Source organism: Neolamprologus brichardi, chromosome 7 (assembly GCF_056152115.1).
Source record: "Neolamprologus brichardi isolate AB-2024 chromosome 7, ASM5615211v1, whole genome shotgun sequence".
Lineage (NCBI taxonomy): Eukaryota > Metazoa > Chordata > Actinopteri > Cichliformes > Cichlidae > Neolamprologus > Neolamprologus brichardi.
The window spans coordinates 28975850-29003772 of record NC_142110.1 but is presented as its reverse complement, the minus strand read 5'-3'; the positions used below and the strand labels follow the sequence as shown (position 1 = coordinate 29003772).

The 27923-nt window shown below is 38.8% G+C and overlaps 2 protein-coding genes across 3 annotated transcripts; one reads left to right on the top strand and one right to left on the bottom strand.

The window, feature by feature from the left end:
- Positions 1-6897: 6897 nt before the first annotated feature.
- On the top strand, positions 6898-17943 carry capslb (calcyphosine-like b). 2 transcript variants are annotated; one of them, XM_035914898.2, is made up of 6 exons: positions 6898-7073; positions 9402-9539; positions 11134-11311; positions 11606-11815; positions 11970-12086; positions 17685-17775. In XM_035914898.2, exons 2-5 carry the CDS (start codon positions 9403-9405, stop codon positions 12069-12071), a joined length of 627 nt encoding a protein of 208 aa, XP_035770791.1. In that variant the 5' UTR covers positions 6898-7073; position 9402; the 3' UTR covers positions 12072-12086; positions 17685-17775. The 2 variants fall into 2 exon arrangements, with proteins under 2 accessions (XP_035770791.1, XP_006782224.2); XM_006782161.3 differs by lacking the exon at positions 11970-12086 and having other exon boundaries at positions 17685-17943.
- A 93-nt stretch (positions 17944-18036) lies between these two features.
- il7r (interleukin 7 receptor) lies at positions 18037-27512 on the bottom strand. The gene is made up of 8 exons (XM_006782162.3): positions 27388-27512; positions 25041-25182; positions 24798-24955; positions 24444-24595; positions 23703-23859; positions 23507-23618; positions 23355-23427; positions 18037-22652 (listed from the first exon to the last, which is right to left on the bottom strand). The coding sequence occupies exons 1-8, from the start codon at positions 27476-27478 to the stop codon at positions 22251-22253; spliced, it is 1287 nt and encodes a 428-aa protein (XP_006782225.1). The 5' UTR covers positions 27479-27512; the 3' UTR covers positions 18037-22250.
- Between the last annotated feature and the right edge of the window lie 411 nt (positions 27513-27923).

Genomic DNA, 27923 nt, shown 5'->3' with positions numbered 1-27923 from the left:
TTTGGGGGATGTTACTTCTAGCCTTGAAAGAAGGTTGTTATTTTGATTGGATGTTATTTGGTCATTTAAACTAAAAACCAAGGTTTCTACAAAGTTTGGTGTCAGTATCCACTTCATGTTGCCGGTTCATGTCTAGATCCAATGATGAAGTAATATAGTAAATATATGTTTGGCTCGATGAACATGCAGGAAACATTTTATCAGAATGATGAATCATTTAATTCTTGCTGGTTTCAGCACAAAACACATCTGATAAGAAGCCTCAATAATGTCACATACGTCTCCACAGGATCCTTTAATTAGGATGAAGCTCTCGCTCCATCTAGTGGTCATTACAAAAACTATCATATGAGTTAGCACACACTGCTGTGAGTTTAATCTGATCAGATTAACTGTCAGAGTATCAGATACTGACATTTTCTGTTTTCAAAGGCTTCCACCAAGGTCCTGGCTACATACAATACAATACAGTTTTATTTATATAGCACATTTAAAAACCCAGAGGCACACCAAAGTGCTTCACAATAACACAGAGAATCAACATAAATCAATTAAGAAAGTACAGATCAGGCACTAGCACAGACAGAAGGTAGGCACTAATAGACCAGAAGAGTTCAGTAAAATAGGTATCAAGCCTCAATTCATGAGGAAGGTCAGTTCATGAATACAAAATATCAAAGAAGTTAAAAACCGGCAATAAAATTAATTAAAAGTTTAAGAAGGGTATTAACTAGTTGGGAAAGCCAGGTTAAATAAGTAAGCTTTCAATTTTGAGTTAAAGGATTATGGCACGAATAGAAGTGGGGAGGCTATTCCAAAGGTTAGGTGCAGCTGAAGCAAAGGCACGATCGCCTCTGGTCTTCAGCCTAAACTTAGGTTGGGCCAGGAGTGATTGACCTGATGATCTTAACGCTCAGCGAGGAGTGTACAGATTGAGAAGATCAGTGAGATAACTGACTGGGTGCAATATTATTCTGAATTTTGAAAGGGAGTAGCCAAATTTTAAACTCAACGCAATATTTGATAGGTAACCAATTTAATCAACAAGAGCTGGAGTGATAGAATCAATTTTTCCAGCTCTGGCAAGAAGGTGAGCCGAAGGATTCTGACAGTTGTAGCCTTTGAAGAGAGACGTATTGGAGACTACAGTAAAAAGAATTGCAGTAGTCACACCTGGAGGTCACTAAAGCGTGGATAAGTTTTTCAAAGTCCCCTGCATTGTATATAACGCTTAGCTTTAGAAATCTGGCATAGTTGAAAGAAGCCAGATTTAACTACAGATGACACTTGCTTTTTGGGCTTAAAGGAGCTATCCAAATAGATGCCCAGGTTATTTATAGAATCAGAGAGAGAGTTAGCAAGGGGCCCCAGTAGGGCAACAAGCTGTTCTTGAAGAATATAGAATAGAATAGAATAGAATAGAATAGAATTCAACTTTATTGTCATTGCACATGTCACAAGTACAAGTGCAACCCAGAGTAAAATCTGTTTTATTAGAATTTAGTAATTTTCTGCACTTATTTCCTGCTAATGAACGCATCACAAATGCATGACTCCAACCACATGACTTTGCTCAGCCGATCGGCTAATTGGCTGCTGCCGGTCCAAACAATTTGATTTTGATTTTTGATTTGACCGATAGTTGTTGAGTAACAAATGTTGTGAAGCTATATAATATGTATATAGCAGTTGAAATGTTTTAGTTAAATCCTTATTGGTTAAATATACTGTTTGTTTATCTATTTATAAATTGTGTACACAGGAACAAAAATAACTTAATGTATTTAGCTTAACTGGCTGACATTTTTGTATTATTCTTGTGATTTCTTATTGGCCTTGTTTATTTAATGCAGGCCAGGTGAACCTTTTGGGGTATGGAAAAGGATGGCGAGCCAATGAACGGCTAGGAGCAGGAATCATTCTGCATTGAAGCTTTCACTGGTTGGGTAGGAAGCTATCAAAGACGACGCTCTGTCCCCATTTTCTGAATACACTGATTTCCACAATCATACACACCATTCCCCCCGTTTATGGACAATAGCGCTTGGACATCTCTCATGGCCAATATGACAAATCACATATTTGCTTCAAAGGGGTTAAGTGTTCTGAAATCATGAAATCACGATAACTAGCTTAATTGTTTTTTGACATAGTAAAAAACAACATGTATCACTTTAGATTTTAAGCTAATTGGGCTGAAGAGTGTCTTGTTTTGATTGGTAAACAGTTCTTAGCAAATGTATTTGTCCGCTCCTCAATGAAAGTTTTATCCCAAATATTGACAGTGTTGGTAATTAAAGGAATCCTTTTTGGGTTTTCTGTAATGGTTAACTGAGCAGTATATGCAGGCTATTTAAATAAAATAATATTTTTACTGCAAAAATATTATTGATGTTTTATCCACAATTTTTTTTATTTTACTTTTTTACAAAATAGTCGGAAAAATAGTCAAGCATATTATTGTGCCTTGAGGCAATTGCTGTTGTGATTTGGTGATATATAAATATAATAAAATAAAACTGAACTCAGTTATTATTATTATCTTTATTAAGATGCCAATTTAGAGTTATTTACTTGCTTACTTGATTGATTTCTGATTTCTCAGTGTGCCGGCTTAATTTTGGGTATAGAAACATTAATTCAGTTTGTCAATTGCCTAATAAAAAACAACAATTATTGTGTTAAAAAGCTTTTGGCATGTTTCTAAAATATTAGTATTTTCATGCATTTATGACGGGTGGTCTAATAAATTTGCTCACACCCGCACTTCAGGCAGGAGATCTTGCATGTTAATGCATTTACAGTGGCTTGCAAAAGTATTTGAACTTTTCCACATTTTGTCACATTACAGCCACAACCATGAATCAATTTTATTAGAATTCCATGTGAAAGACCAACACAAAGTGGTGTACACGTGAGAAGTGGAACAAAAATCATACATGATTCCAAACATTTTTTACAAATAAATAACTGAAAAGTGGGGTGTGCGTAATTATTCAGCCCCCTGAGTCAATACTTTGTAGAACCACCTTTTGCTGCAATTACAGCTGCCAGTCTTTTAGGGTATGTCTCTACCAGCTTTGCACATCTGGAGACTGAAATCCTCGCCCATTCTTCTTTGCAAAACAGCTCCAGCTCAGTCAGATTAGATGGACAGCATTTGTCAACAGCAGTTTTCAGATCTTGCCACAGATTCTCGATTGGATTTAGATCTGGACTTTGACTGGGCCATTCTAACACATGGATATGTTTTGTTTTAAACCATTCCATTGTTGCCCTGGCTTTATGTTTAGGGTCGTTGTCCTGCTGGAAGGTGAACCTCCGCCCCAGTCTCAAGTCTTTTGCAGACAGGTTTTCTTCCAAGATTGCCCTGTATTTGGCTCCCTCCACCTTCCCATCAACTCTGACCAGCTTCCCTGTCCCTGCTGAAGAGAAGCACCCCAGAGCATGATGCTGCCACCACCATATTTGACAGTGGGCATGGTGAGTTCAGAGTGCTGCTAGCATGGGGCGCCTACAGAAACGCAAAGCAGGAGATGAAGCTGAATATGTTTCCAAACCAACTTCATTTTAAGCCAAAGACTAGAAAATATGGTGAAGCATGTCTTCCCTTTGGCTTTACCTGCACAAGTGCCAAGGTAGGTCTCCCCTGCAGAATTGGTTTTCCCTTCGTCGGGAGCAGCGCTGGGCTCTTCAAATCACGGACAAACAGTATCCCACATTCTTGATTTTTAGTTCACGCACACTTCTTGTAATGACTAACTACTCCTGACATTTTGGAGATGTTAGCTCTTTATACAGTAAAGTTACAGTGGGATACAAATAATATCAGGCTGATCCTGCCACGATTTGTTCCCCCGGTTCAAATCACAGACAAACAGTATTCCACAACTGTTTATGTTTTTAAACCCATTTTGCACAGAGAGGGATTTTTTGAAAAATGTATTGATAGAAATGTTGAATATTATTACACAGGAAAAAAAACAACTACACGTAAAACAATTACACCGTGACGCCTCTGCCATTCTAAATAGAGGGACATTAACTGCGTGTGTATGTAAGCGTGTAAAACCTGCAGATAGTCAGATTAACAGTATTTTGTCTCTATCTGCCATTCTGCAATTCATCTCATGTAAACAATAACGTGGCACACAGTGTGACGTAAAAAAAAGGCACATACCTTTAACGTTGCGTGACGAACTCTGTATTCCTCGTCCACACGTAAACGCAAAAAAGGAGTTTTAAAAAATCTCCGTTTTCGGTGATTCTAAACGCCGTTTACGTGTGGACGAAACAGCTGCGTTTTCAAAAATACCCATGTAGGTGCGGACATAGCATAAAAGAGTTAGTTTATTTCCTTTCTACCTGTAATTTATTGCAGATTACTTGTATTTGCTTAATTGTTTACTAAATGTTTGAGGTGTGAAATAAACCGCAATGAAGCAAAATATGGGTGTGTGTGATTGAAGGATGTGTGCGTGCGTGTGCGTGTGCGCGGGGGGCGCGAACATTTTTCTTGTAAAACAAAGGGAGGCCCAGCAAAAAAAGTTTGGGAACCACTGCCCTATGGACAGATTCCCCCACCTGAGCTGTAGATCTCTGCAGCTCGTCCAGTGTCACCATGGGCCTCTTGGCTGCATTTCTGATCAGCGCTCTTCTTGTTCGGCCTGTGAGTTTAGGTGGACGGCCTTGTCTTGGTAGGTTTACAGTTGTGCCATACTCCTTCCATTTCTGAATGATCGCATGAACAGTGCTCTGTGGGATGTTCAAGGCTTGGGAAATCTTTTTGTAGCCTAAGCCTGCTTTAAATTTCTCAATAACTTTATCCCTGACCTGTCTGGTGTGTTCTTTGGACTTCATGGTGTTGTTGCTCCCAATATTCTCTTAGACAACTTCTGAGGACGTCACAGAGCAGCTGTATTTATACTGACATTAGATTACACACAGTTGCACTCTATTTAGTCATTAGCACTCATCAGGCAATGTCTATGGGCAACTGACTGCACTCAGACCAAAGGGGGCTGAATAATTACGCACACCCCACTTTTTAGTTATTTGTTTGTAAAAAATGTTTGGAATCATGTATGATTTTCGTTCCACTTCTCACGTGTACACCACTTTGTGTTGGTCTTTCACATGGAATTCCAATAAAATTGATTCATGGTTGTGGCTGTAATGTGACAAAATGTGGAAAAGTTCAAGGGGGCCGAATACTTCTGCAAGCCACTGTAATTGACCTTTAGTGCCAGCATTGTAGCAGCAGATCATATCTAAATATTATACATGCTAACATGGTGCTATATGCATTATAACATACATTCAGAGACTCAGCAGTGATCTCAAAATATTACTGGTTGCGCTAACATGGTAATATTACTATTACCATGTTAGCGCAACAGAACAGCAAGTGCATGCACTTTGTTGTCTGTGAAGGTTCTCAGTCATCCAGGTCATCGTAGTCAAAGGAGCTTGCAAAGAAAAGCGTCTGGACTTCTTTAAGTTGCTTGAAGACGTTTCACCTCTCATCCGAGAAGCTTCTTCAGTTCTAAGGTCAAATGGTGAAGAGACCCAGATTTAAACCTAGTGGGAGTTTCCCCCCACAGAGGGACAAAAGGACCCCCTGATGATCCTCTAATTGCCTGAGCCAAGGTGTGAAACTGGGTGTGGGTCCCAATCAGCCAGGGGAGGGAACTCAAAACTGGATTATAGATGGCAGACAGTTGGTGTCGTAAACCACCGCCTCTGTTCAAAGATGGTCGCTCACAGTGGACATAAATGGCTCCTTTCACTCCTCTTTCAAACCATCTGTCCTCTCTGTCCAAAATGTGAACATTGGCATCCTCGAAAGAGTGACCTTTATCCTTAAGATGCAGATGGACTGCTGAGTCTTGTCCTGTGGAGGTGGCTCTTCTATGTTGTGCCATGCGCTTGTGAAGTAGCTCAAAAACCTGATTCACTTTGGTGAGTGACTCATTAAAACTCTATTCAGTAAAAAGAATCACATTTACAATCACTAAACAGTGTCCAGCTGTGTATTTGTTTGTGTTTTTAAACACCATACTTACCTGTAACACAGGAGAGAATGTTAACACAGGAGACACGCTGCCTTTCGTCTTGCCAGAATGCAAGCTTACGGCAGCTATGCACCCCACTCAGTTCACAAAGCACGCTGCTGCCCCCTACTGTCCAAAGTGTTATACACTCTCCTGGCAACAGAGAACTTACATGACGTTGCAGATTTAAATTACACCAATAAACCAGCAACATAAAACATGTATAATAATCTCCATATATCACGCCACTTAACTCAAAATTGTGACCACATATTTGTGTGGATCACACAAACATGTTGGATAACTAACCACAGATCTTCTGCGGATGTAGGCTTCCTCCCATCCTTCTGTGTCTGCATGTAATCCCAGACACACTTAATGATGTTGAGATCAGGACTCTGTGGGGGCCAGCATTTCTTGTTCTTCTTTGTGATGAAGATAGTTCTTAATGCATTTGGTTGTATGTTTGGGGTCATTGCTCTGCTGCAGAATTAATTTGGGGCCAATAGACAATCAATTATATTTCTGAAAGCATTCTTTGTTTACAGCATTTTTTCACACCTGCCTAAAACATTTGCACAGTACTGTATATTTTAAAATATATATTCTAATATATATTTCTACATCTTTCTACATTTTTATTAATATGTTTGTGGAAGAAGGAAAAGACCTAATTAAAAAAATACTATCACTATCACTTCAGTTTACCGGATATTAACGCCATAAATTTAGTCTCTGTTGAACTAAACATATACCTCCGGTTACTCACTGAGAAACACCGGAACTCCTCCCACTGAGCATGGGAGAGCCAATCACAACGCAGAATGGGTCAGCAAGTCTCCATGGTAACGGAGTATCGTTTGGGGAGGGGCAGACTGGGAGAAAGAATCTAAAGGTTAAAGTGTTAAAACTCCTCAGTCGGACTCCTCTCTGTGCTTACACTGATCCTCCTCCTCTTGGGCTTCGTGTTTACCTCTTCATCCTCACTAAGCTACAGACAGCGGACACACAGCAGGACAGGTAACACACCTTCAGATCCTCCATTACGCTTCCATTTTCTCGCTTTTGGAAATCAGAACCTTTGAGGATGAACAAGAATCAGCAGGAAGTGTGGAGATTTAAAAATAAAAGCAGGGAGCAGACCCAACAGTAAGAGCCTCAAACTAACAGCTGGAGCATCGGCTGTTGATTTGTATGTCTGTGTATGAAGAGCAGCTACTGTTTTCACAGGCCCGACACAATAAATACACACATTTATGTTACCATACACTCCACACACACACACACACAGATATATATAATATAATATAATGAGGTTATCTAGTGGAGGCAAAGCAGTAAGGTGACAGAGGCTAAAGCTTCATTTAACATTCAAATGATTTAGTGTGACCACAGAGCAGGAAAACGATCCTGCTGTCTGCGTTTGTTTAACGCATGTGGTTATTTTGCTGAAAGTAGCTGCAGTTGTCAGAAAGATGAAGGAAATCTGAAATATTTCACTGTACAAACTTTATTTGTAGAATAAAATAGAAATATTCCGTGTGGTACTGTGATATAATGTACTTCAAATCTGAAATACTTCTACTTCAGTTTTTATTTTAACCATAATTTCGTAAATAAATAAATATTTTGCTTCATTACAAACTGCTGCTGATATTGGGCCTGCTCTCTCCTTTTTAACTTCTTTCTTGGAATGAAATTAAAACTTTTCCTTCTTTAATTTTTAATGTTCCGCCTGCAGGTGCTTCCAGCCTCCAGCAGGTGGAGCTGTTTGTCTTTTAGAATCAGAATATTTTATTAATACCTAGGGAAATTATCTGGGTTACAGTTGCTCCGGTACAGTAGCATTGACAAAAACAAACTAGACTATTTATCAATACAATATGTTAAGATGTGAGGAAAAACACAATTTATACAAGTCACCAAGTAAAACATTCAGGGTTGACAAATTATAAATAAATATCAAGAAATTGACAGCAACATTACAGAGTAAGAAGATGTGCGAGCTGTGGATCAGTTGTTGTTTTTTTAAGACTTCAAGCTGTTATAAATATCTGGATCAGTTTAGACACAAACTCTGTGAGCCTCTCTTTTTTAACATCTCTCATACATGTGAGCGAATTTAAAATAGTCTTCAGATGACTGACAGCAAGACAATGTAATATGAAAAAACAAAAGAAATAATAAAACAGTACAAGTAACTTGAATATAACATTAAAATATAAGAACAAAAGGATCAAAGGCAACAAAAATGAATAAAACAAAACAAATGCTGAATAAAGCAGATAAATTAGAACAGAAAAATGAAATAGATTTAAATGTATTTACATGAAATCTAATCAGTTAATAAATGAAAGTAGAGCTGAATGAAACTTCATTTAAAAGCCAAAACAATAAAATAATACAGAGGGCTTTCACAGTTTATTTTAATTTCTTTGATGTTTTAGTAAAATAGCGAAATAAATAGGTTCACAGAGTCGGTGAACGTGTAAAAAGAAAGATTACAAAATTGTTTGCATTATTTAAATATTTAATATTTGTGCATTATTGATAATATTGATATTTATTTTTAAAATATCATAATTAATGTAACCATGTCACTCTTCTACAGTAAAGATAAATCACAGTAAATAAAACAAAGGAAATAATGCTTATAATGCAGACTCAACAAAAATCCAGACTGAAGAGTTTTTAACCCATCCTGCTGCTCGCAGGTTCTCAGTTCAGACTAATCAAACAGTTCAGAGAGAAACACAGGAAAAAAGTAAAATACAGAAAAACTCAAACGTAATGAACTAAAAACTCTAAACGACCAACTAAAACCAAAACACAGGATGGATAATAATCAATAAGAATTAATAAGAAAGAGTCCCACAATATCGATCTCAATGTTCAATGTTCCGTGACATGATCTTCATAGAAATAAGAAAGAAATGAAGAAACAGTTATCAAAACAGACTATCTGACCACAGCCCTCATGTCCAAACACACCTGGGCCTGTAGACAGAGCTAATAAGGGGTCAGGTGTGGTTGTGGCCTCAACCTAAAGTCTGGTCCTGCACACAACAGTGAAGATAATCACAGGGATAGAAAAACATCCATGGATGGGGTTTTCTGGAGCGTCCTGGTTGGCTGATCATGGCGGTTCAACGGATGACGCTTTGTCTAAATATGATTTAGGAGATATCTGTCACACCTCCAGGAAGTGACATTTAAAAAATTTTTTTAACATAACATTTCATATTTTATCTGGCTGAGGTCAGACAGACACACACAGTACACTGTAGGCTGAGTTAAGGTATAGATCAGCTGTCAGAGTGAAACCTGATTGGTCTGTGTTATGTCAAGGATGGCGGGCACATCGAGACACGACAGAGAGATGGCGATGAACGCCAAGCGCCAGCTGTCCGAGTGTTCAGACCCCATAGAGAGACTCCGGCTGCAGTGTCTGACTCGAGGCTCGTCTGGGATCAAAGGTTTGGGCAGGTGAGCTCCACCACTTCCCACGTGTGCTCACACATCCAACATCCCAATCCAGAAGAAAAAGAAGAAGGAAAAAAAAGAAGGAAATTCTGTGTTTATAAAGATGTCAAATCAAATCACTTTTATTGTCACATCACATGTGCAGGTACACTGGTACAGTACATGTGAGTGAAATTCTTGTGTGCGAGCTTCACAAGCAACAGAGGTGTGCAAAGTACAATAACATGAGAACAAGCAAATATAAGAATGGCTAAATCTGAGAATTATATGAATAAATATATGTACAATATAAGAGTGTATGCATATTACTGAATGTGTATACTAAATATGTATGTTTACGTGTGTGTATATATGTGTGCGTGTGTGTGTGCACATATTTTACAAATTAAATAGAGTAAAAATAAAATAAATATATAAAATATACAGAGGTTGGTAGTACCAACATAAAAAATCTGAGTTAAGAAACAGAATCAAAATTATTAAAAGTTCGCAAACACGTAAAGATACCCGAGCTTCATCATAACACTGAAAAATAGACTCCAGTCACTCGTTCCTTTTTCCATTTTATCAAACTGAACAACAAATGTCAGCTTCTACAAACATGAGAACCTGCTGCGAAGCTGCTAATTCTTCTGTTGTGTTAGCCCCCCTAATGTAAAATCCCTGGACCCTTAAAAAAGATTTTTTATTCTCTTTAGAAGTAAAAAAAATCTGTGTTTTTAATTTCAGACTGCTTTAGAGTCCTTCGCAGGTCTCTTTTCTCCATGATCAGAAACTATAGGGACCTCTATAGTCAACCAAAGCTTGTCACTTCCATCTGCAGTTGTCTGTTCTGGGCCCTTCCCTCAGATCAGTTCATGACTCAGGCAGACATTCTCAGTTATTCTTTAATGCAGTGGAGTAAATGTCGTGGAGTGTAGGTCCTCTGCCGGCTGTGATTTGTCCCTTTAATGCAGCGGCGGCGGGTTTCGGGGTCAGATGAGAGTAATGAAGCACTCACATCGATGTTTACGCTGAGGTTTTCCTGTCAGATCATCGCTGAGTCGGCACGGCTGCAGGATGTTGTTGTGTTTGTCTTCGTCGTGTTGTTGCTCTTCTTGTGGTTTTTACTCCGCTGATGTTCAGCTGTACACTCTGCAGTAACCTCAGGTCCTGTAATACGCACATTTACTCCCAGCACTGCAGTACTGGAGTACTTTCAGTTTGAGCTGCTGCATACTCTGCTGCTCTACAACTGGATGATGATTTAAAAACACAAACAGTCTGTTAAAGTTCATAAGATCAGTTGGTGAGCTGCAGACACAGTAATGACAGTATTCATACTTCACACATCAGAATCTGAATCCTTCATCCAGCGCTGACTAAAGGAAACAATGTTTCTTTTTTCTAAAGCTACATGAAAGCGGTAAAGACAGAAGTGAAACTGTCTGTTCTGAAGCAGCTCAAATATCAGGGGACTCAGGACTAAAAATACAGTTTACTACTTCTTTACTTTACTGACATATAGACAGTTATAGTTTTTTTTAAAATAAAGTTTTACTTTTCAATGGTATAAAACTGAAATGCTGCTGTCTGATTCGCTGATTTTGTTTGTCAGGACCTTCAGAGTGATGGACGACAACAACAACCGCTCGCTGGACTTCAAGGAGTTCATGAAGGGGTTAAATGACTACGGGGTGCTGATGGAGAAGGACGAGGCCACAGCTCTGTTTCAGCAATTTGACCGTGACGGCAGCGGGACCATCGACTTTGACGAGTTCCTTGCCACTCTCAGGGTAAATCAGACCAACGATGAGAGCATGAGATGAGATGGCCTCCTATCAGTCAGCCAGAACTAAAAAATACCCTCAAAGTCCTCCTTCCATACGTTTTTAACAACTGTGGTTTCAATGCTCGTATTTCAAGGTAGACAGCTGCTCTGAATAAAAAATAGTTGTGAAGGCCCCTTAATGGCATGGATGTTTTAATCTACAGTCAGCGATCGTCTGTTTCAAACTACTGAATGATGTGTCATAAGCTGGACTGAACTGAATCTTCACTCCTTTAACTTCCCCTTCTGTTAACTGCAGCCGCCAATGTCCAAGGCCCGGAAGGAGGTGGTAATGCAGGCGTTTCGGAAGCTGGATAAAACGGGTGACGGGGTGATCACCATCGAAGACCTGCGGGGTGTTTACAATGCCAAGTACCACCCCAAGTACCAGAACGGAGAGTGGACGGAGGACCAGGTCTTCAGGACATTCCTGGATAGCTTTGACTCTCCGTATGACAAAGACGGAAAGGTAACGAGCTTCTGACAGGAATGCCAGACAGGCGGTGTCTGTGTGGGTGGAGGTCAGTGACTGTGGCCCACAGACCAGTAGCTCCTACACTGAAACAGACTTTAGGTGTGAAACTTTCCTCAGCGTTGATGAAGCTTTATGCTCCTCTCTGAAGGTGACCCAGGAGGAGTTTATGAATTATTACGCTGGTGTGAGCGCCTCCATCGATACAGACGTCTACTTTATTGTGATGATGAGAAATGCCTGGAAACTCTGAATTAGCGCCGTTCTGGTAATCGAGCTCCATGGTGTTTGGGTGGTGGTAGGAGGGCAGCGAGTATTTCCATTTTGAGGTGTTTTCCATTGTAGAAAAGCTGTGATTAAATTTCCTCACTGGGGAATCTGGTAATGTTCTGCAGGGTATGTTGTATGGTTTTACTTGTAAATGTGTTCCAATGAGATGGACTCAAAGAACCAGACAACATACAAACTCAGCAGTGAAATCGTTCATTTAGCGTGTTAGTCCACGCACTGCAGGCTGCTTCACTCTGGCTTCTTACTGTGGTTCAACCTAACCAATCAGCTTTTTCTCTTTCACTTTCTGGATGTAAACAAACTGCTGTGTAAACAAACACAGCCGTGCTGTTTCCATGCAGATATGAAACTCGCGCAGAGGTGATCAGTTCTCATCATTTCCTGCTCCACATTTTTATTCTTGCACTCTCCCAGAGCAGCTCTGCATGATTCACACTTCAAAATCATCCTTCTTTATCTTATACTGCGCCTTAATGCAGCCTGCAGTTCAACTTCTGTTTGAAACAAGCTGCTTTATCTCCTCCTACTTTTAAATCAGCTTTCTTCTGATTGGATGATTTGTGAAGTCTGCCTTGGTTGAGCACTCAGTGCTCATGAGCTGTGATGTTTACAAAGATCTTTTGGCTCATAGGGAGTATTTTTACATATCATTACCTTTATATTTTAAACTTTAGCAGGAGCATCTGACACCATAATATCATGCACATGTTGGAAAATGTGGAAAATAAGGTGATGAAAAATTAAACATCTTTTAAAAGTTAAGTATACCCCAAGTAACATGTCTGTAACACACCCAAAGAAAGATTCTAGGTCTGACCAACCGTCTCAGTCGTGGGCAAAAAGATGACAGTCAATAAAATTCTAAAAGATAATTTATTGGCAAAAAAATCAAGAGAAAGGATAAAACAGTCCAGTGTCCCATTTATGAATCAAATAAAAACACACAATCCCAAGGCCAGAGCCAGCTATGCCACACTGCCAGTTGCACTCCACATGTTGCCTTTAACAGGGTTAGAAGTTTTCCTCTGAGACCCACCACCCTGCAAGCATATAGCCAGTGGTCACTCCAGCCTCTGCAACTCTGCTGCCTTTAGGCTGTGGCATATAATAGGCCCTGGCCTGCACAGAGAGACAAAACGACACAGCAATGTTTGTAGTGTGGGCTATAAGTAGACCAGTGTATCAGTGCAATCAAGTACACCTGCCTCTAATTAGTCCAACCCCATTCCAGCCATTGGCTCACCAAAAATGTGACACACACACACACACACACACACCACCACTCCCAACCCAGTGCAACTTCACACAATAATATGGAGCTGAATTAACACAGGCACATTAGTCTACCATGTTACACGTCCTCTCTTTATTTAATAAATGACTTCATATCTATCCATAAACCTGTCTTTTTACAGTTGGCAATGCATTTCCATTTACAGTTAGATTCAGATGACCTCTGTCTAAAGAGCCATCTAACTGCAATTTAATGTGTTTACAGTTTTTACGGAATTTCATAACTATTAGAAATGTTACCCCCATACTTTGCTTTAATTAATTTTTTTTATACACATTAGAACACCTCGAGATTATTGCCTTATTTTGATTTGAGTTTTTTGTTTTTTCAATAATTTTTTGTGCAAATCAAAATGGGCCTATTTTGTTACTTTGTTTTTCCAATTTTAAACAAGAAAAAAATAGATTAAACTGTATGGATGATTGGATGAAAGAGTGGATGGATGGATGTCAATCAGGTGAGGCACCTCATTGTGTGGATGCCCTCAAAGGCATCCACACTATTGAGTTCCTGTTTCTCTTTATTGAGAGAATACTGCTTATTCAGATCTTCTGCAAAATTTTCAGCCTTTTCACCTCTTATTAGCACAAATCTCAGCTGTTTTCAGAAAAAACTCTTTTGAGCAGAAATTCTGCTGATTCATCTCTTTTCAGCGCAACTTTCTGCTTCTTTACCTCTTTTCAGCAGAAATTCTGCTTTTTAAGTTTTCAGCCTTTTCACCTCTTATCAGCACAATTCTCAGCTACTTCTGCTCATTTCAGCAGAATTGTCAGTCTCTCCACCTCTTCTTTGTGAGAATGAGTTTGGCTCAGTGAGATGAGTAGCCGCCTTGAGACCAGGAGGTTCAGGTTCGAATCCTGTTCACGGCAGCCTTTTTTTTTCAGCAAAAATTTCTCCGTCTTTACCCCTTTCAGTAGGATTTTTTGCTTTTCACCACTTTTCAGCAAAAGATTTCTGCTTCTTCACCTGTTTTCAGCAGAATTTTCAGTTTCTTCACCGCCATACAACTTTTTGCAACTTTTCAACTTTTTCAGCTTTTTTCAGCAGACATCTTCAGCGTTAAGGCATCCACACTGCATTTTCGCAGGAAATGCAAATTTTTCTAGTTCTTTATCTTTTCTTCATCTTCAAGTTGCATCCGTACGTTTTTCGGCACTTAACTACTTCCTCAGTTTTCAGCCGATTTTCTCAGTTCAAACTCTGAACTGTTATGCTCTTTCTGCTAATTCCATACTACTTTCTATTTCTTCTAAATCATAGTATTTCAATAAAATCTCAAAACTTGTGCTAAAATGCAGTATTTCGGCTGAATCATAGTATTTGTACCCAATCATAGTATTTCTGCCAAATTATAGTATTTGTGCCCACTTACTATTTCTGTTATGTTATAGTATTACTACTAAGTCATAGAATTTCTGTTATGTCATAGTGTATCTGCTGAGTATAGTATATGTGCCAAATCATAGTATTTTTACCAAATCATAGTATTTGTGCTAAAACATAGTATTTCTGCCATATTGTGGTATTTGTGCAAGAACATAGAATTTCTGCAAAATCATAGTATATCTGTTATGTTATACTATTACTACTAAGGCATAATATTTCTGCCAAATCATAGTATTCCTTAAAAATCATAGTATTACTGCAATTTCGTAGTATATGTGCAAAAACATACTATGTCTGCAAAATCACAGTATATCTGTTATGTTGTAGTATTACAAGTAAGTCACAGTATTTCTGCCAATTCGTACTAAATCATAGTACTTGTGCCAAATCATAATATTTCTGTTATGTTATAGTATTACTACTAAGGCATAGTATTTCAGCCAAATCATAGTATTTTTGCTGAAACATAGTATTTCTGCCAATTCGTAGTATTTGTACTAAATCATAGTACTTGTAGCAAATCATAATATTTCTGTTATGTTATAGTACTAGTACTAAGTCGTGGAATTTCTGTTATGTTGTAGTATATGTGCTGAATATAGTATATCTGTCAAATCATAGTATTTATACCAAATCATGGTATTTGTGCTAAAACATAGTGTTTCTGACATATTATAGTATTTGTGTAAAAACATAGAATGTGTGCACAACCATCGTATATCTATTAAGTTATAGTATTACTACTAAGGCATAGTATTTCTGCCAAATCATAGTATTTGTTTCAAATCATAGTATTCGAACCAAATCATGGTATTTGTGCCAAAGCATCGTATTTGTACTAAGTCATAGTATTTCTCTAAATCATAGTATTTCAATCAAATCTCAGTAGTTGTGCTAAAACGCAGTATTATTGCCAAATCACAGTATTTGTACCCAATCATAGTATTTCTGCTAAATCATAGCATTTGTGCCAAATCATAGTATTTGTGCAAAAACATAGTATGTCTGGAAAATCAAAGTATAACTGTAATGTTATTTTATTACTACTAAGTCATAGTATTTCTGCTTTGTCATAGTATTTGTGCTAAAATGTAATATTTCTGCCAAATCATAGTATTACTGCTATTTCATAGAATTTGAGCGAGATTACAGTGTTTCTGCAAAAACACTGTATTTCTGCTAAATCATAGTATTTCTGTTATCTTATAGTACTTGTAGTCAATTATAGTATTTGTGCCAAAGTTTAGTATTTCTGCCAAATCATATTATCTCTGCTAAATCATAGTGTCTGCGAAATCCTAGTAATTTTGCTCAATGATAGAATTTCTGCTATGCTGTAGTGCTTTTTGCTTGATTATAGTATTTCTCCTAAGTCAAAGTATTTCATGTAAATCATAGTATTTCTACCAAGTCCCAGTGTTTCTGCTAAATCATAAATAATGTTTTTGCACAAATTGTATGATTTGGCTCAAATACTATGATTTGGCAGAATTTTCTATGTTTCAGCACAAATGCTCTAATTTGGAAGAAAAAATATTATTTAGTATAAATACTAAGTTTTAGCAGAAATACTATGTTTTAGCACAGATTTAGCTAAATACTATGATTTGTCACAAATGCTATGATTTGGTACAAATACTGTCATTTGGCACAAACACTGTGATTTACCAGAAATACTGTGATTTGGCAGAAATAATATCAATTGGTTCAAATATTATGATTTAGAAGAAAGACTATGTTTTAGTATAAGAACTATGTTCAAACTTCTGCTATTTCTGCTATAAACAAAATTCTGCTTTTTCTGCTAATGTGTGCTAAGACTTTTGACCATTGAAATGAATGGAACACATTTTCAATGTAGTCACTGATTTGGCTTGCCAGGTTGAGCTGTGTTTTAGCTCAGTGAGATGAGCAGCCGTTCTCAGAGCGGGAGGCCCGGGTTCAAATTCCGCTTGTGGCAACAATATTTTCAGTTCACAGTTGAACTTTTTTAACTCTTTTCAACACAGATTTTAGCTTCTTCACCCATTTTCAGCACAAATTCCAGCTCTTTCAGCTGTTTTCAGCAAAAACCTCTTTTCAGTAGAAATTCTGCTGATTCACCTCTTTTCAGTGCAATGTTCATCTTTACCTCTTTTCAGCAGAAATTCTGCTGATTCACCTCTTTTTAGCAGAATTTTCTTCTTCTTTACCTCTTTTCAGCAGAAATTCTGCTGATTCACCTCATTTTAGCAGAATTTTCTTCTTCTTTACCTATTTTCAGCAGAAATTCTGCTGATTCACTTCTTTTCTGCAGAATTTTAAGCCTTTTCATCCCTTATCAGCACAATTATCAACAACTTCTGCTAATTTCAGAAGAGTTGTCAGTCTCTTTTTTTGCGAGAAAGAGTTTGGCTCAGTGAGATGAGTAGCCGCCATGAGATCAGGGCCAGGTTCGAATCCTGCTCGTGGCCGTTTCTTTTCAGTACAAATTTCAGCTTCTTTACTCATTTTCATTAGAATTTTTTGCTTTTCACCACTTTTCAGCTAAAATTTCTGCTTCTGCACCTTATTTATAGCAGAATTTTCAGTTTCTTCACTGCCATGCAACTTTTTGCAACTTATTTTTATCTTTTTCAGCTTTTTTCAGCAGACATCTTCAGCGTTAAGGCATCCACACAGCATTTTCGCAGGAAATGCAATTTTTTTTCTAGTTTTTTTAAATTTTCCTTTTAAACTTTAAAGCCACACAAGAAGAAACGGGCCGCTGTTTCATTCTGATCTAACCAATGAATAAAGTTGGCTCCTTCCTCTTCATCTCTGCTGTTTGTCTTCATAGTAACACTTTGAAGTACTGTCGTGTTTGATCTCTATGTATTTAAGCTGTCATTAAAGCAGGTTTCTTGTACTTGACAGGTAACCCATGATGAGTTTATGAACTATTACAGTGGCGTCAGCGCCTCCATCGACAGCGACGTCTACTTTATACTAATGATGAAAAACGCTTGGAAGCTCTGAATCACATTAAAACTCCAGAATCTAAGCACGTCATGGATTTCCGACAAACAGAATTTGTTTTAAATGATCATAATGATGTGTCTGATCAATTCTGCAGCCTGAATTCTGTCATATTTTCAGTTAGAAGTCATATTCTAAATAAATGCAGTTACACAGATTGGTCTGACTTTTATCATTTTTGTATCGTGTGCACATTTTTCATTACTAATTACATCACAGGGAAACAGCAGGATTTCATTTTCCACTTTATTACTATATACACTGATATGCATTGTGATTAAATAAAAACAATTCCACGTTACATCAACACGAGTACATTTAGACATTTCCATAAAGTATGTACGTTGTATTTAGTACAGATTACAGACTTCTTGTTTCTGAGTATAAAGCGTACATTCCTGTTTTTGTTTCAGCCATTGTGAGGTCGGTTGTGTCAGATATTGAAGCAGCAGCATTGGGTTTAGCATCTCCATGACAACAAACAGAAACAGTTGCTACAGCAACGCATCCACAACCCGCCTACAGACAGCTGAGCGTGCATGGACATGACGTACACGACTGCTCAGAAGTTGGAGATCACTTTGAAACGTCATGTTTTCAGGAAGAAAAGCTGATTGAGAGAGTCATAAATGGATGTTAAAGTAGAAATACTGATTAATTATGTAATTTCTACCTAACTAATCATTCTTTTTATGGAATATCTATGTAAGTGTAAAGAGGCCCATTTTAAGCAATCATCTATGTTCTAATGGCACATGATGTTCTCTAAAGGAGTTTTATAATATTAAGAGGCTTATTGATTATTAGAAAAACCTTTTCCCACCACGATGGCACACCTAAAAACTGCTATACCGATTATAGATGTACTAAATCTGGCTAGTTGCATCTCTGGAGCATTTCTGTGTAGATGTGAAGCTTTAAAATGGCCAAAAGAAGAATGTGTTCAGGCTGTGTTCGTGTTCTAAGAAATGAAGGTGATGCCTTGCAGCCACAAGAAGAAAACAAACAAAATAACACTGGTGTGTATTACTCTCAAGAGAGCACTGCTGGCAGGCCCCCGGCAACCACAGGTTGCTAGGAGAAAAAGGTGTATTCCCCAGCCGGCTGGCAAGTGGTTGCTGTTGGTTGCTGGCAGTTGCTGTGAAACTAAAGCCACAGTCATACAGGCCTAGAGACCAGTGAGTTACTCACTGTCAACCAGCAGCTGCTCTGGAAAAATGTGTATTTCCTGCCCGGTTGGTGAGCAGCTGCTGAAGGTTGCTGATTGTGACTGTGGCTTTGGTCACTTGCAGATTATTGATTATCGACTTCTCTGCAAACATTTACTAACTACTTGCCGAGTAGAAGTAAAACTGTAAAAAAGTCAGACACAAGCTGGAAACAGAGCAAGTTTCCCTTCAAAATAAAAGTTTTGCCTTTTGAATCGTGTTGATTGAGGCACAACTTTTACTCTGAATTCAAACATTCTCCATTTGCAGTTTGTGTCAGACTTCATTTTCATTTCCACTCAGAAAGCAGTTGGAGAGTGTTTGCAGACAAGTCGGTGTCTTCCATGCAAACTGCAGGCGACCGTAGCAGCCTGCTAGTGACCAAAGCAATGACATAGTGCAACCATGCAATTGATTTCACCCAGCAACAGCTAGCAACCACTTGCCAAACAAGTGAATATGCACATTTTTCCCTAGTGGCCTGAGGATGTGAGGAGATTGCCAGTGTGTAACTACTTAATTAGTACAGCACCTTTACTAACATGATTGGATGGTTTTTCCAACAATGAGTCAGCCTTTTAATGTGATAAACCTGCACTGCTTGCCTCTGATGTAGATATTCCAATAAAAAACTTTGTTTAATGATTCAGTTAGTTATTATTTATGTTCACTTTAACTGTAAATTAAAGCAAATTAGCTTTTCCTTCAAAAACATGGTAACGTCTAAGTAACCCCAAAGCTTTAAGTGCTGTACTATGATTCAGATGAGCTTTAGGAGGCTTTACATGTGATCCTGTTTGATATGCATGGTGAACGCTGCAGCATGAGTTTCAGTTCCCAAAGAGTTTAAGTGCAGATGAGTTTAGATACAAGCAGCTTTAAATGACCTCACTGGTGTTGTTCGATTTTTTTGGTTCAGGAATGAGAAAAAAAGAAAATACAGATGGTGAAAAATTGAAAAATCTGATATACAGGTCTTCTTATACCAGACTAGTTTTTGTGAGATGGAGCACTTATGAGTAAATCCATAAGCTGAAGTTTAATTAAATTCATTTCTACAACACCTGGAGAATAAAAAGCAGGTCCCAAGAGTTCTTCAGGTTGTGGTCATGTGACTCAAGGTTTAGGTTGTAGAGATCTTACAGGTCCTTTTAACCAATAACAATGTTCCACAGATTGTTTAGGTGGTTCTTCTCTATAGGTCTCTTTGTGGTTCCTTGGTTAATTGTAGTGGCTCCTTTTGGACACTGAGAACGTACTCAGGTTCATTTACAGGGATCGTGGTTACACAGGAGGTATCAGGGATGTTTTATGTGGTTTTAATGGCCTCCAGTATGAGCTTCTAGTAATATTTTTTTTATTTCTTGTGGCCCTTTAGACGGGTAAAGTAGGAGCTTTGATCTAGCAACCAGTTAGGTGCTATGAAGGCTCATTCAGTTGGGTGTTTTGGTAATTTAGGTAGTACACTGGGTCAATATAGATGTACTTTGGAGGTTTAAAGGGTTTCTTTAGATGAGCCACACTCTTAAATATCAAATAAACTTTCATTTCTCTCTCATCTGTCAACTGAAGCTGTTCACCACCTCCCAGGCAGCCAACACGATCCATAATGCTGAGTTAAAAGATAAAGTGATCACTTAGACGCTGGGATGCCTGGAAGGTAGTTTTATCTGAAAACCACTATTCTATGCTATGTAGTAAAACAGGCAAAAACACAGGTATATATGATTCCTCCAACGACAAATGACTACATGTGGAGGTGTGTCAGTAAAAACATGAAAACACACTTGGCCTCAAAGCAATAAAATAAATCCTGTATTTCAGAGCTGCAGGTCAACAGCCTGCTCTACTCAAAGCTACATTTTGGGTTCAAGTGAAAGATTAAAGCTAAAAAAAAATCTGTTGGTACAAGCACAAGAATAACAGCCAATTCATCACTTTAAAAATAACAGCAGTGACTAAACATATTAAAATAAACCAGATTATAAAGGAGCAGAAACAAACTAAGTTCATGTTGTTAGAATAACGTGTAACACATCGTTACTTTAGTTGTCTCAAATGTTTTTTGGTTTATGAGTCACAAAAATTAACCACAGGCTGTGTTTTGCTGTCTTTGAATATGAGCTGTGAGCAGCTCCACTGCACAAAAACGTTTTTTTCCTTTTTCTGTTTTTTTTCTTAGCAAGCCTGTTGATGGCTGACTGTCCAAGAAAATGACACAGGAAGAGAGAGAAACACCAAAGTGAGGACAAATTTACACGTTGGTGATTTTTTTTTTTTTAAACGAGTCAATGATGGAGACTCCCCTCACCCCCAACCAGTCACAGCAGATGGCGGCACATGAGCCTGATTCTGCTGAGGCTTCCTCTTATGAAAAGGGAGTTTTTCTTCACCCTGTCACCAAATGCCTGCTCATGTTGTCATGTTGTCTATTCTCGCTTTACAGCCTGTAAAATGTGACACTCCCACTAATCCTATCACGGCTAGCACTTCAAAACCTTTTTCTTAAGTCCCAGCTGGGAGCCAGCTTCTATACAAAGATGAGCCGATTTATTTTGGGTTAAAATGCTGGTGCAAAAGATGCAAAAATATGTTCATGAATCAGAAAAAGAACCCATTCCATGTTAGTGGCAATGGGGAATAAGAGTCTACACTCATGTTAGCAGCTTGTTGAGGCTGCTACGCTTAAAAAACTCTGCTAAACTCAGAGTGTAGCAGTGACAAAGTGATGGATGTATAACATAATGAACTGAGGATGGTGTGAAATTACTAAATGTTATCACTGTTCATCCTGATGGGAACATCTGAACCAAACATCATAGCAGAAACTGAGTAATTCTTGTGTATATTTGCTACAGAACTCCAAGATGGAGTTAAAATAAATGTCAAAAGATGACAAAACCTAAAAGAATTTATCCTCTTAGGTTTATGCACAAATGAGAATCCAAATGAGATACTTCACCAGTAAAAGCTTGATTTCTGTAAAGGGAACCAAACTTCAGCACTCCATTCAGTGATTTTTCTTTTGGTAATGAATGCCAGATGTCTCGTTCTTTGGACAGAGGTCCAGTGTCATTGAAATCCAGGTGAAATGTAAGTGGTAGATAGGCACATATGGACTAAAAGGCAGCATGTTTGTGTTTCTGTTCTTTCACTTTGCTCTGAAGACCTCGTGAAGTTGGAAGCTCTTTGCTTTAGAGCATCCTGAAGTTTGATAAGTACAGTCTCTGATCCTGTTAGCTCATCACTGCATCACCTACTTGATCTTATAGAAACTGGACATGGTGACGTAAGCCTCCTCCTGTCGATTTGCTCCAAACACCTCAAAGTCATTGACTTCAAATTGTTGCTCAGGCTGCTCGGGTCTTTCCCCAAGCTGGAGGATGTCGATGGGGGAAGGACTGCAGCTCGACAGGCTGTCCTCGGCTTCAGACGAGCTCCTGCTCAACAAGGCAGAGAGCTCCAGCTCCTCGGTGCTGGCGCTGGCAGTACTCCTGCAATCTAAGCTCTGGGTGGAGCAGGGTTCGCTCGACTGAGTGCTGTAAGCAGCAGCAGATGCAGGACTGATCGCAGGCTCTGTTTCCTCACGCGCTGTCGTCTCCACCGGGTAGACTTTGAGATCACTGAGCACCTCAGGTCTGAAGGTCAGCAACAGAGGCTGCAAAACCAGAATGACATCATATTTGTCTACAGCCAATCAAAAGCTCCTTTGTCATATCCTTTGTCTTAACAATTACAAGTAAATACACTGGTTCTAACTGCCCTACAGTGCAACAGTTAAAAGTAGCTTGATCTAGCACCTCTAAAAAAAAACTCATCACAATGTTAAACAGCAAAAACCAACAGGCTGTGCAGAGGCACACCAGAATTTCACATAGTTAGTTAAATATCTGCTGCAGACAGCAAATTTTTGTGTTTCTTATTAGTCAAACTGAAAGTTCCAAAGATTCATGTCAAAATGAGTTTCATGAACCTGTAGTGCCTGTTTGATATCTTTTGTACCAGAGAGGTCAAGAGTGCAATGTCAGCACCGCTCACTGTGCTGTAAAATCCTGGTGTCACATCAAAAAACAAAGCAATGCTTTAGGTTTTACAAGCTGTGTTTATAAGCTGATGTGCTCAGCATAGCTCAGCAAGTTGGTCAATAAAAAAGTATCAGCAATATGAATGTTTATGTTACTATGTTGATGCCACAGTTTTGACTACAATTGCTCTTTGGTAGGGGTACCACCACCTGAAATCTCATCTAAGTGACTATAGATTTTGTGTTGTGATTTCTACAGCTGGTCCTGTCGCTCACACGTGACTTGATGTTGCTTTGCAGTGTTTTTATTTTTTATCTGACAGTAGAATAACTCACATTGTTTGGCTTGCAGATCTGCACCAGAGTCTGTTTAGGATGTGGGATGCTTGGCCACATGTAGGTAAATATCCTGTGGAATAAAAAGGGAAAGAAACTTAGTGAAGGGAACTCACTACACAGATTTTTCTGACAGAAAGCAGACGTCATACTTGTTTTTCCAGAGGATGATGATACTAAAGGTCACCACCAGCAGAGAGACCAGACACACTCCGACTTGGTACACTTCCACCTGTACTCCACTGGTCTGCTTCTGGAGGTTTTCTTCAGGAAGGAGAACAACACAGATCATTACTGATATCAGTGTTTAAAAAAGGTCGTGCAGCAGGACTAGACTATTGTTCTTACCAGGGGTAAGGAAAGTGAACGTTTCGCTCCACTCACTCCACGTGCCCTGAAAAATCTTTGGGAGTGTTCGCGCCCGCACTTTGACATAATACTTTGAGCCTTTTTTAAGGTGTCCCATGTTGATATTTATGAAGTCCTGGGATGAGGTGTTCTGAATCTGTGGTCAGAGAGAAAAGAAAGAACATTTCAGTCATTGCAAAACATTTTTGATATTGTTGATGTAAAACAGTCTTTTTATGTTGAAGCACGTCCTGGTACAAGATAAGACAAGTATTAAATTCCAGATGACCTGTAATGTAGCGCTGGTCCATTTTGACTCTACTGGGACTACAGTTTTCAAAAGAAACAACATGTTTTACACAATAAGGTTCAAAACTGGTGATTGAATCCATTAAATTATCAGGAGAGTGCTTAAAATTTATCATTGTGTGAGAAACTGTGGAAATCAGTTTGACCTCGATTGGAACCAGGTGCATTTTACCAGAGAAAAGGTAAGACGATGCTCTCAGATTTGTCTGCATTACAGTTAATATCACAGGAACTTCAGAGACTACTACGGGGCAAACCAAACACTGAAAGATTTACTTTACTAGATTTACTAGATTGTTTAACATTAAAAACAATCCACAATACAACAGTCTCTGTAGGAGAAACTATGTCTGATGTGATAGCAAAAACCTGAAAGTCTTGAAGTAGAATGTGAGATTGCACTTCAGAGCTATACTTTTTAGATCACTGTACCATGATTTCCCCAGCTGTCTCAATCTGAAACTGGAATTCCTGGTTCTTCACTTTCAAGTAGTCGTTTTGGTACGGGATCTGAATCCAAATCTTAGCCTCGTTAGATTCTTCTTGGAAGGTGATGTTAAACACCTGAGGACTCATTGGTTTAACTGCAGGGACAGCACAGAGAGAGAGGACAGTAATGACAGCAGCTTTGGTCAGGCAGAATTCAAGACTTTTACATTTCTATACTGAAAAAAGAAAATGAACATGAAGTCTGACAGGCAGTGCACTGGTGACTCTTCACCAGGCAGCTACTGATGTTTAGTAGCATTTGTAAAGTCTGAAAATGTAACCAGATGACATGTTTACCTATGTTCTTCAGGTAGAGTTTTTGTGAAATCCTGCCACCACTCTTTAAGTGGACGGTCAGATTGAGTTCCGACAAGGGCTTCAGGTCTGGGGAGCTGAATGTATCACTGTATGTCTCCATGCACTTCACCATTACGTTGATGTCATAATCAAGGTAGCTGAACAGAAGAGCAGTGACCTGCATCATTATCTGAATTTCCTCTGACATGCAGCACAGTACTGAACGTTATATCAAAGGTTTACCACAGGGTCATCCTCTCAATGCTGTCGCCTCCATCACCTCCACCCTCTTCATCGTCCTCGTCATCATTTCTGCCTTCAAGCAGCTTGCAGGTCAAATTGCATCTTTTCATCATGATGTGAGACGTGCAGCTGATTCTGGGCTCTGAGATGAAAAACACTTTCAGACATTTCTCCACTTTTTAAGTATTACACTCTTGTCTTATTCTTCTTTTTAATTTTTTTTCTGTCAGTTAGCAGTATATATATCATATACTACCAAAGATGTCTAACCACGGCTGATTTGCAGTCCATGTGCCTTAAGCTGATTTAAGATTGAGCTTTACATACAACATGCCAACACAGACATGAAAACAATCAGGGAGGGAAACAGCAGTGAAATAAATGCAAACTACATCAAAAAACTTCCATGTCACTGATCAAATATTTGTCTTTGTCATTATCACCAGTTTATGCTTTTATCTCTGAGTGTTTCAGATCTTTAAGAGTGAAAAAAGACTAAATAAATGTAGTTTTGCTTGTTCAAAGCCCCACTGACTGTTCCTGTGGTTAAGTATGTTGATTAAGTAGATTGTGGGTGATTTAATTTATGAAAATGTAAAACTTTGAATTTCATGGTGATGCCAGATTATTATCTTCTGGTCCAATATCTTGCATCATGAACACTATTTATTGCTGACTTGTTTAACCCAAACAGTGACATAGCATGAAAGGTGTGATAGACTATATCCAAATAGCTGAACTGATTTCTTTCTAATCAGAAGTTACTGAGAAACCATCACATAACTCAACAGCACACTAGAGTCCCTCCTGATACGTAGATAACTGCATCATCAGCATAATTTTGAAACCCTGCCTCTACAGCTGCCTGTCACTACAGTATGAAGTGCTTTGAGAACATTTTTATTCAAATTTGTCACAGTATAAATAACTAATTCTCTTTGATTTTAGTGATGCAACACAAAAATAATTATTCTGTAGTAACTTGTTGAAGGAAAACTGACTGTGCATCATCTGCATAAAAATGAATACCGAATTTGCTTCAGTTTTTAATTATAAGACTAATTGGAAGCATTTAAGCAGAAAGGGGGGTGGGGGTGGTGGTGGTGGTGGTGGGGGGGGGGGGGGGTGCAGAGGTTAGCACTGACTACCTGTAGCAGCCTCTCACACTATGAAAGCTAGGTTAGGCTCCAGACCCCCGCCCTCACTCTGGCAACCCCAGGACGTTAAACTAGGTCGCGAGAAAGGAGAAAACGCTGAGGCTGTAGATGTCTCTGTTTACCAAACACAATATGCTGCATGACAAAATCTTACCAGTGACTTGACATGTTGACCTTACAACCATGTTCAACACCACAACACTTTAAAGCTGCCAGCATGATTAAATCGTGTTATACAAGTTGTATAACACGATTGATTGATAACCACAACTTTTCTTCCTGACTTTGCAGTTCATTTATAGTCACTGCTTTACTTCACACTAACTGCCTGAACGCCGAACAGTGTCCTTGCTCACCTTAAATACGTGCATTTAACTTTATTTATACCATTGCTTATTATAAACTGCTTTTATGTGTTTTTACTGCTAAATGGATGGCTTAGGTGGGTTTTGCCAGTACACTAAAACTGCATGCACTAAGCAGAACCTCTAAACTGTCAGTTATGTGTGAAGATTTAACCACAGGAGGAATTTTAAGCACCTGATCCAGTCCACCGCGGTGCAGAAACTGAACCGAGTGAAGCTCTGATGGAACAAAACGCAGAGCATCAGTGGAGCCCCACGAGCACAGAGACGAAGCTGTGTTTACTCCCAACTGTCACGCTGATAACATCACTGCTTCTGATTTTGTTTGTGCCTACGAGCCGATGTGCACGAGAAGGCTGATTATTAAATCAATCTCGGATATCAAAAGCTGATGATGGGACTTAACAGGTGTCTCATTTTTCTTCCGAATTTGTGCCTCAAAGCTGAAGTGAGTGTCTCATAAACTCCTGAAATGATGATTATTCATTTGTTTTTGTCTTAAGAGACACAAATTGTTCACGCTTCTTCGAAATTAACGGTAACCACACTTGAGCGCAAAGTCATTTAAGGATTTTAAAGAGTCTCTTCATGAAGCTTTTTAATTTTGAGCCATTATGCTCAGGTAAGTGCTCCACAGGTGCAATAATTCATCTCAGATAATATGTGCTGCAAATAGATCCAAACTTTACATTTTCTAATATTTTTCTGTATTTGTATTAGATACTAATAAGATAAGATACTAATGTAAAATAATCACAACCCTCACGGTGTTTCTCATCACCTCCAACATTCCTGTGCTAACCGCATGTTTTAAAATCTTCTTACCCATGTCGGGGTCTCCATCTCCGCTCTGAGCCTCACACACAGCTGGCAGCAGCAGCAGCAGCATCACGGCGATCCTCCAGCCGAACTGCATCTCATCACCGAGTCTCCGTCCAGCTGCACACACGCTCACCTGCCGCTCTGCTCTTTCATAACCCGCCGTCACACCAGCTGAAAGCTTTTCTCGTCAGCAGGCTGGGAGAGAGGAAGGAGGAGTGGCTAGTCTGCAGAGGAAGGAGGAGGAGGAGGAGGCGGGGGCGATGCTGGGTAGTTGAGATCTTACAGGACGCTCTGTAACAGAAAACATCCTTGATTTGGAGACTGCGGGGTCTGTGTGGTTAGAAGGCTGACGGACAGTTAACTCTCAGATGACAGATTATTAGGAACATTCAGGCTCAGTCACATGGACACAACAACATTTTTTTGACACCAAATGAAATTAAGCCCACATAGACACATTTAGAGCAAACATGTTTGAGTTCATTTATTTTTGAGCAAATGTAAAATAAAAAGCCGCAGACCAAAGAACAATTAATATT

What these genes read in the sequence shown, in the direction of transcription:
- capslb (XM_006782161.3), top strand. Translation starts at nt 9,403, where the DNA reads ATGGCGGGCACATCGAGACACGACAGAGAGATGGCGATGAACGCCAAG. An exon ending in AGTTCCTTGCCACTCTCAGG is followed by an intron (nt 11,312 to 11,605) that starts GTAAATCAGACC and finishes TGTTAACTGCAG; the next exon opens with CCGCCAATGTCCAAGGCCCG. An exon ending in CGTATGACAAAGACGGAAAG is followed by an intron (nt 11,816 to 17,684) that starts GTAACGAGCTTC and finishes TGTACTTGACAG; the next exon opens with GTAACCCATGATGAGTTTAT.
- il7r (XM_006782162.3), bottom strand. Translation starts at nt 27,478, where the DNA reads ATGCAGTTCGGCTGGAGGATCGCCGTGATGCTGCTGCTGCTGCTGCCA. An exon ending in AGACAGCTGGGGAAATCATG is followed by an intron (nt 23,860 to 24,443) that starts GTACAGTGATCT and finishes CTCTGACCACAG; the next exon opens with ATTCAGAACACCTCATCCCA. An exon ending in GTTCACTTTCCTTACCCCTG is followed by an intron (nt 23,619 to 23,702) that starts GTAAGAACAATA and finishes TCCTTCCTGAAG; the next exon opens with AAAACCTCCAGAAGCAGACC.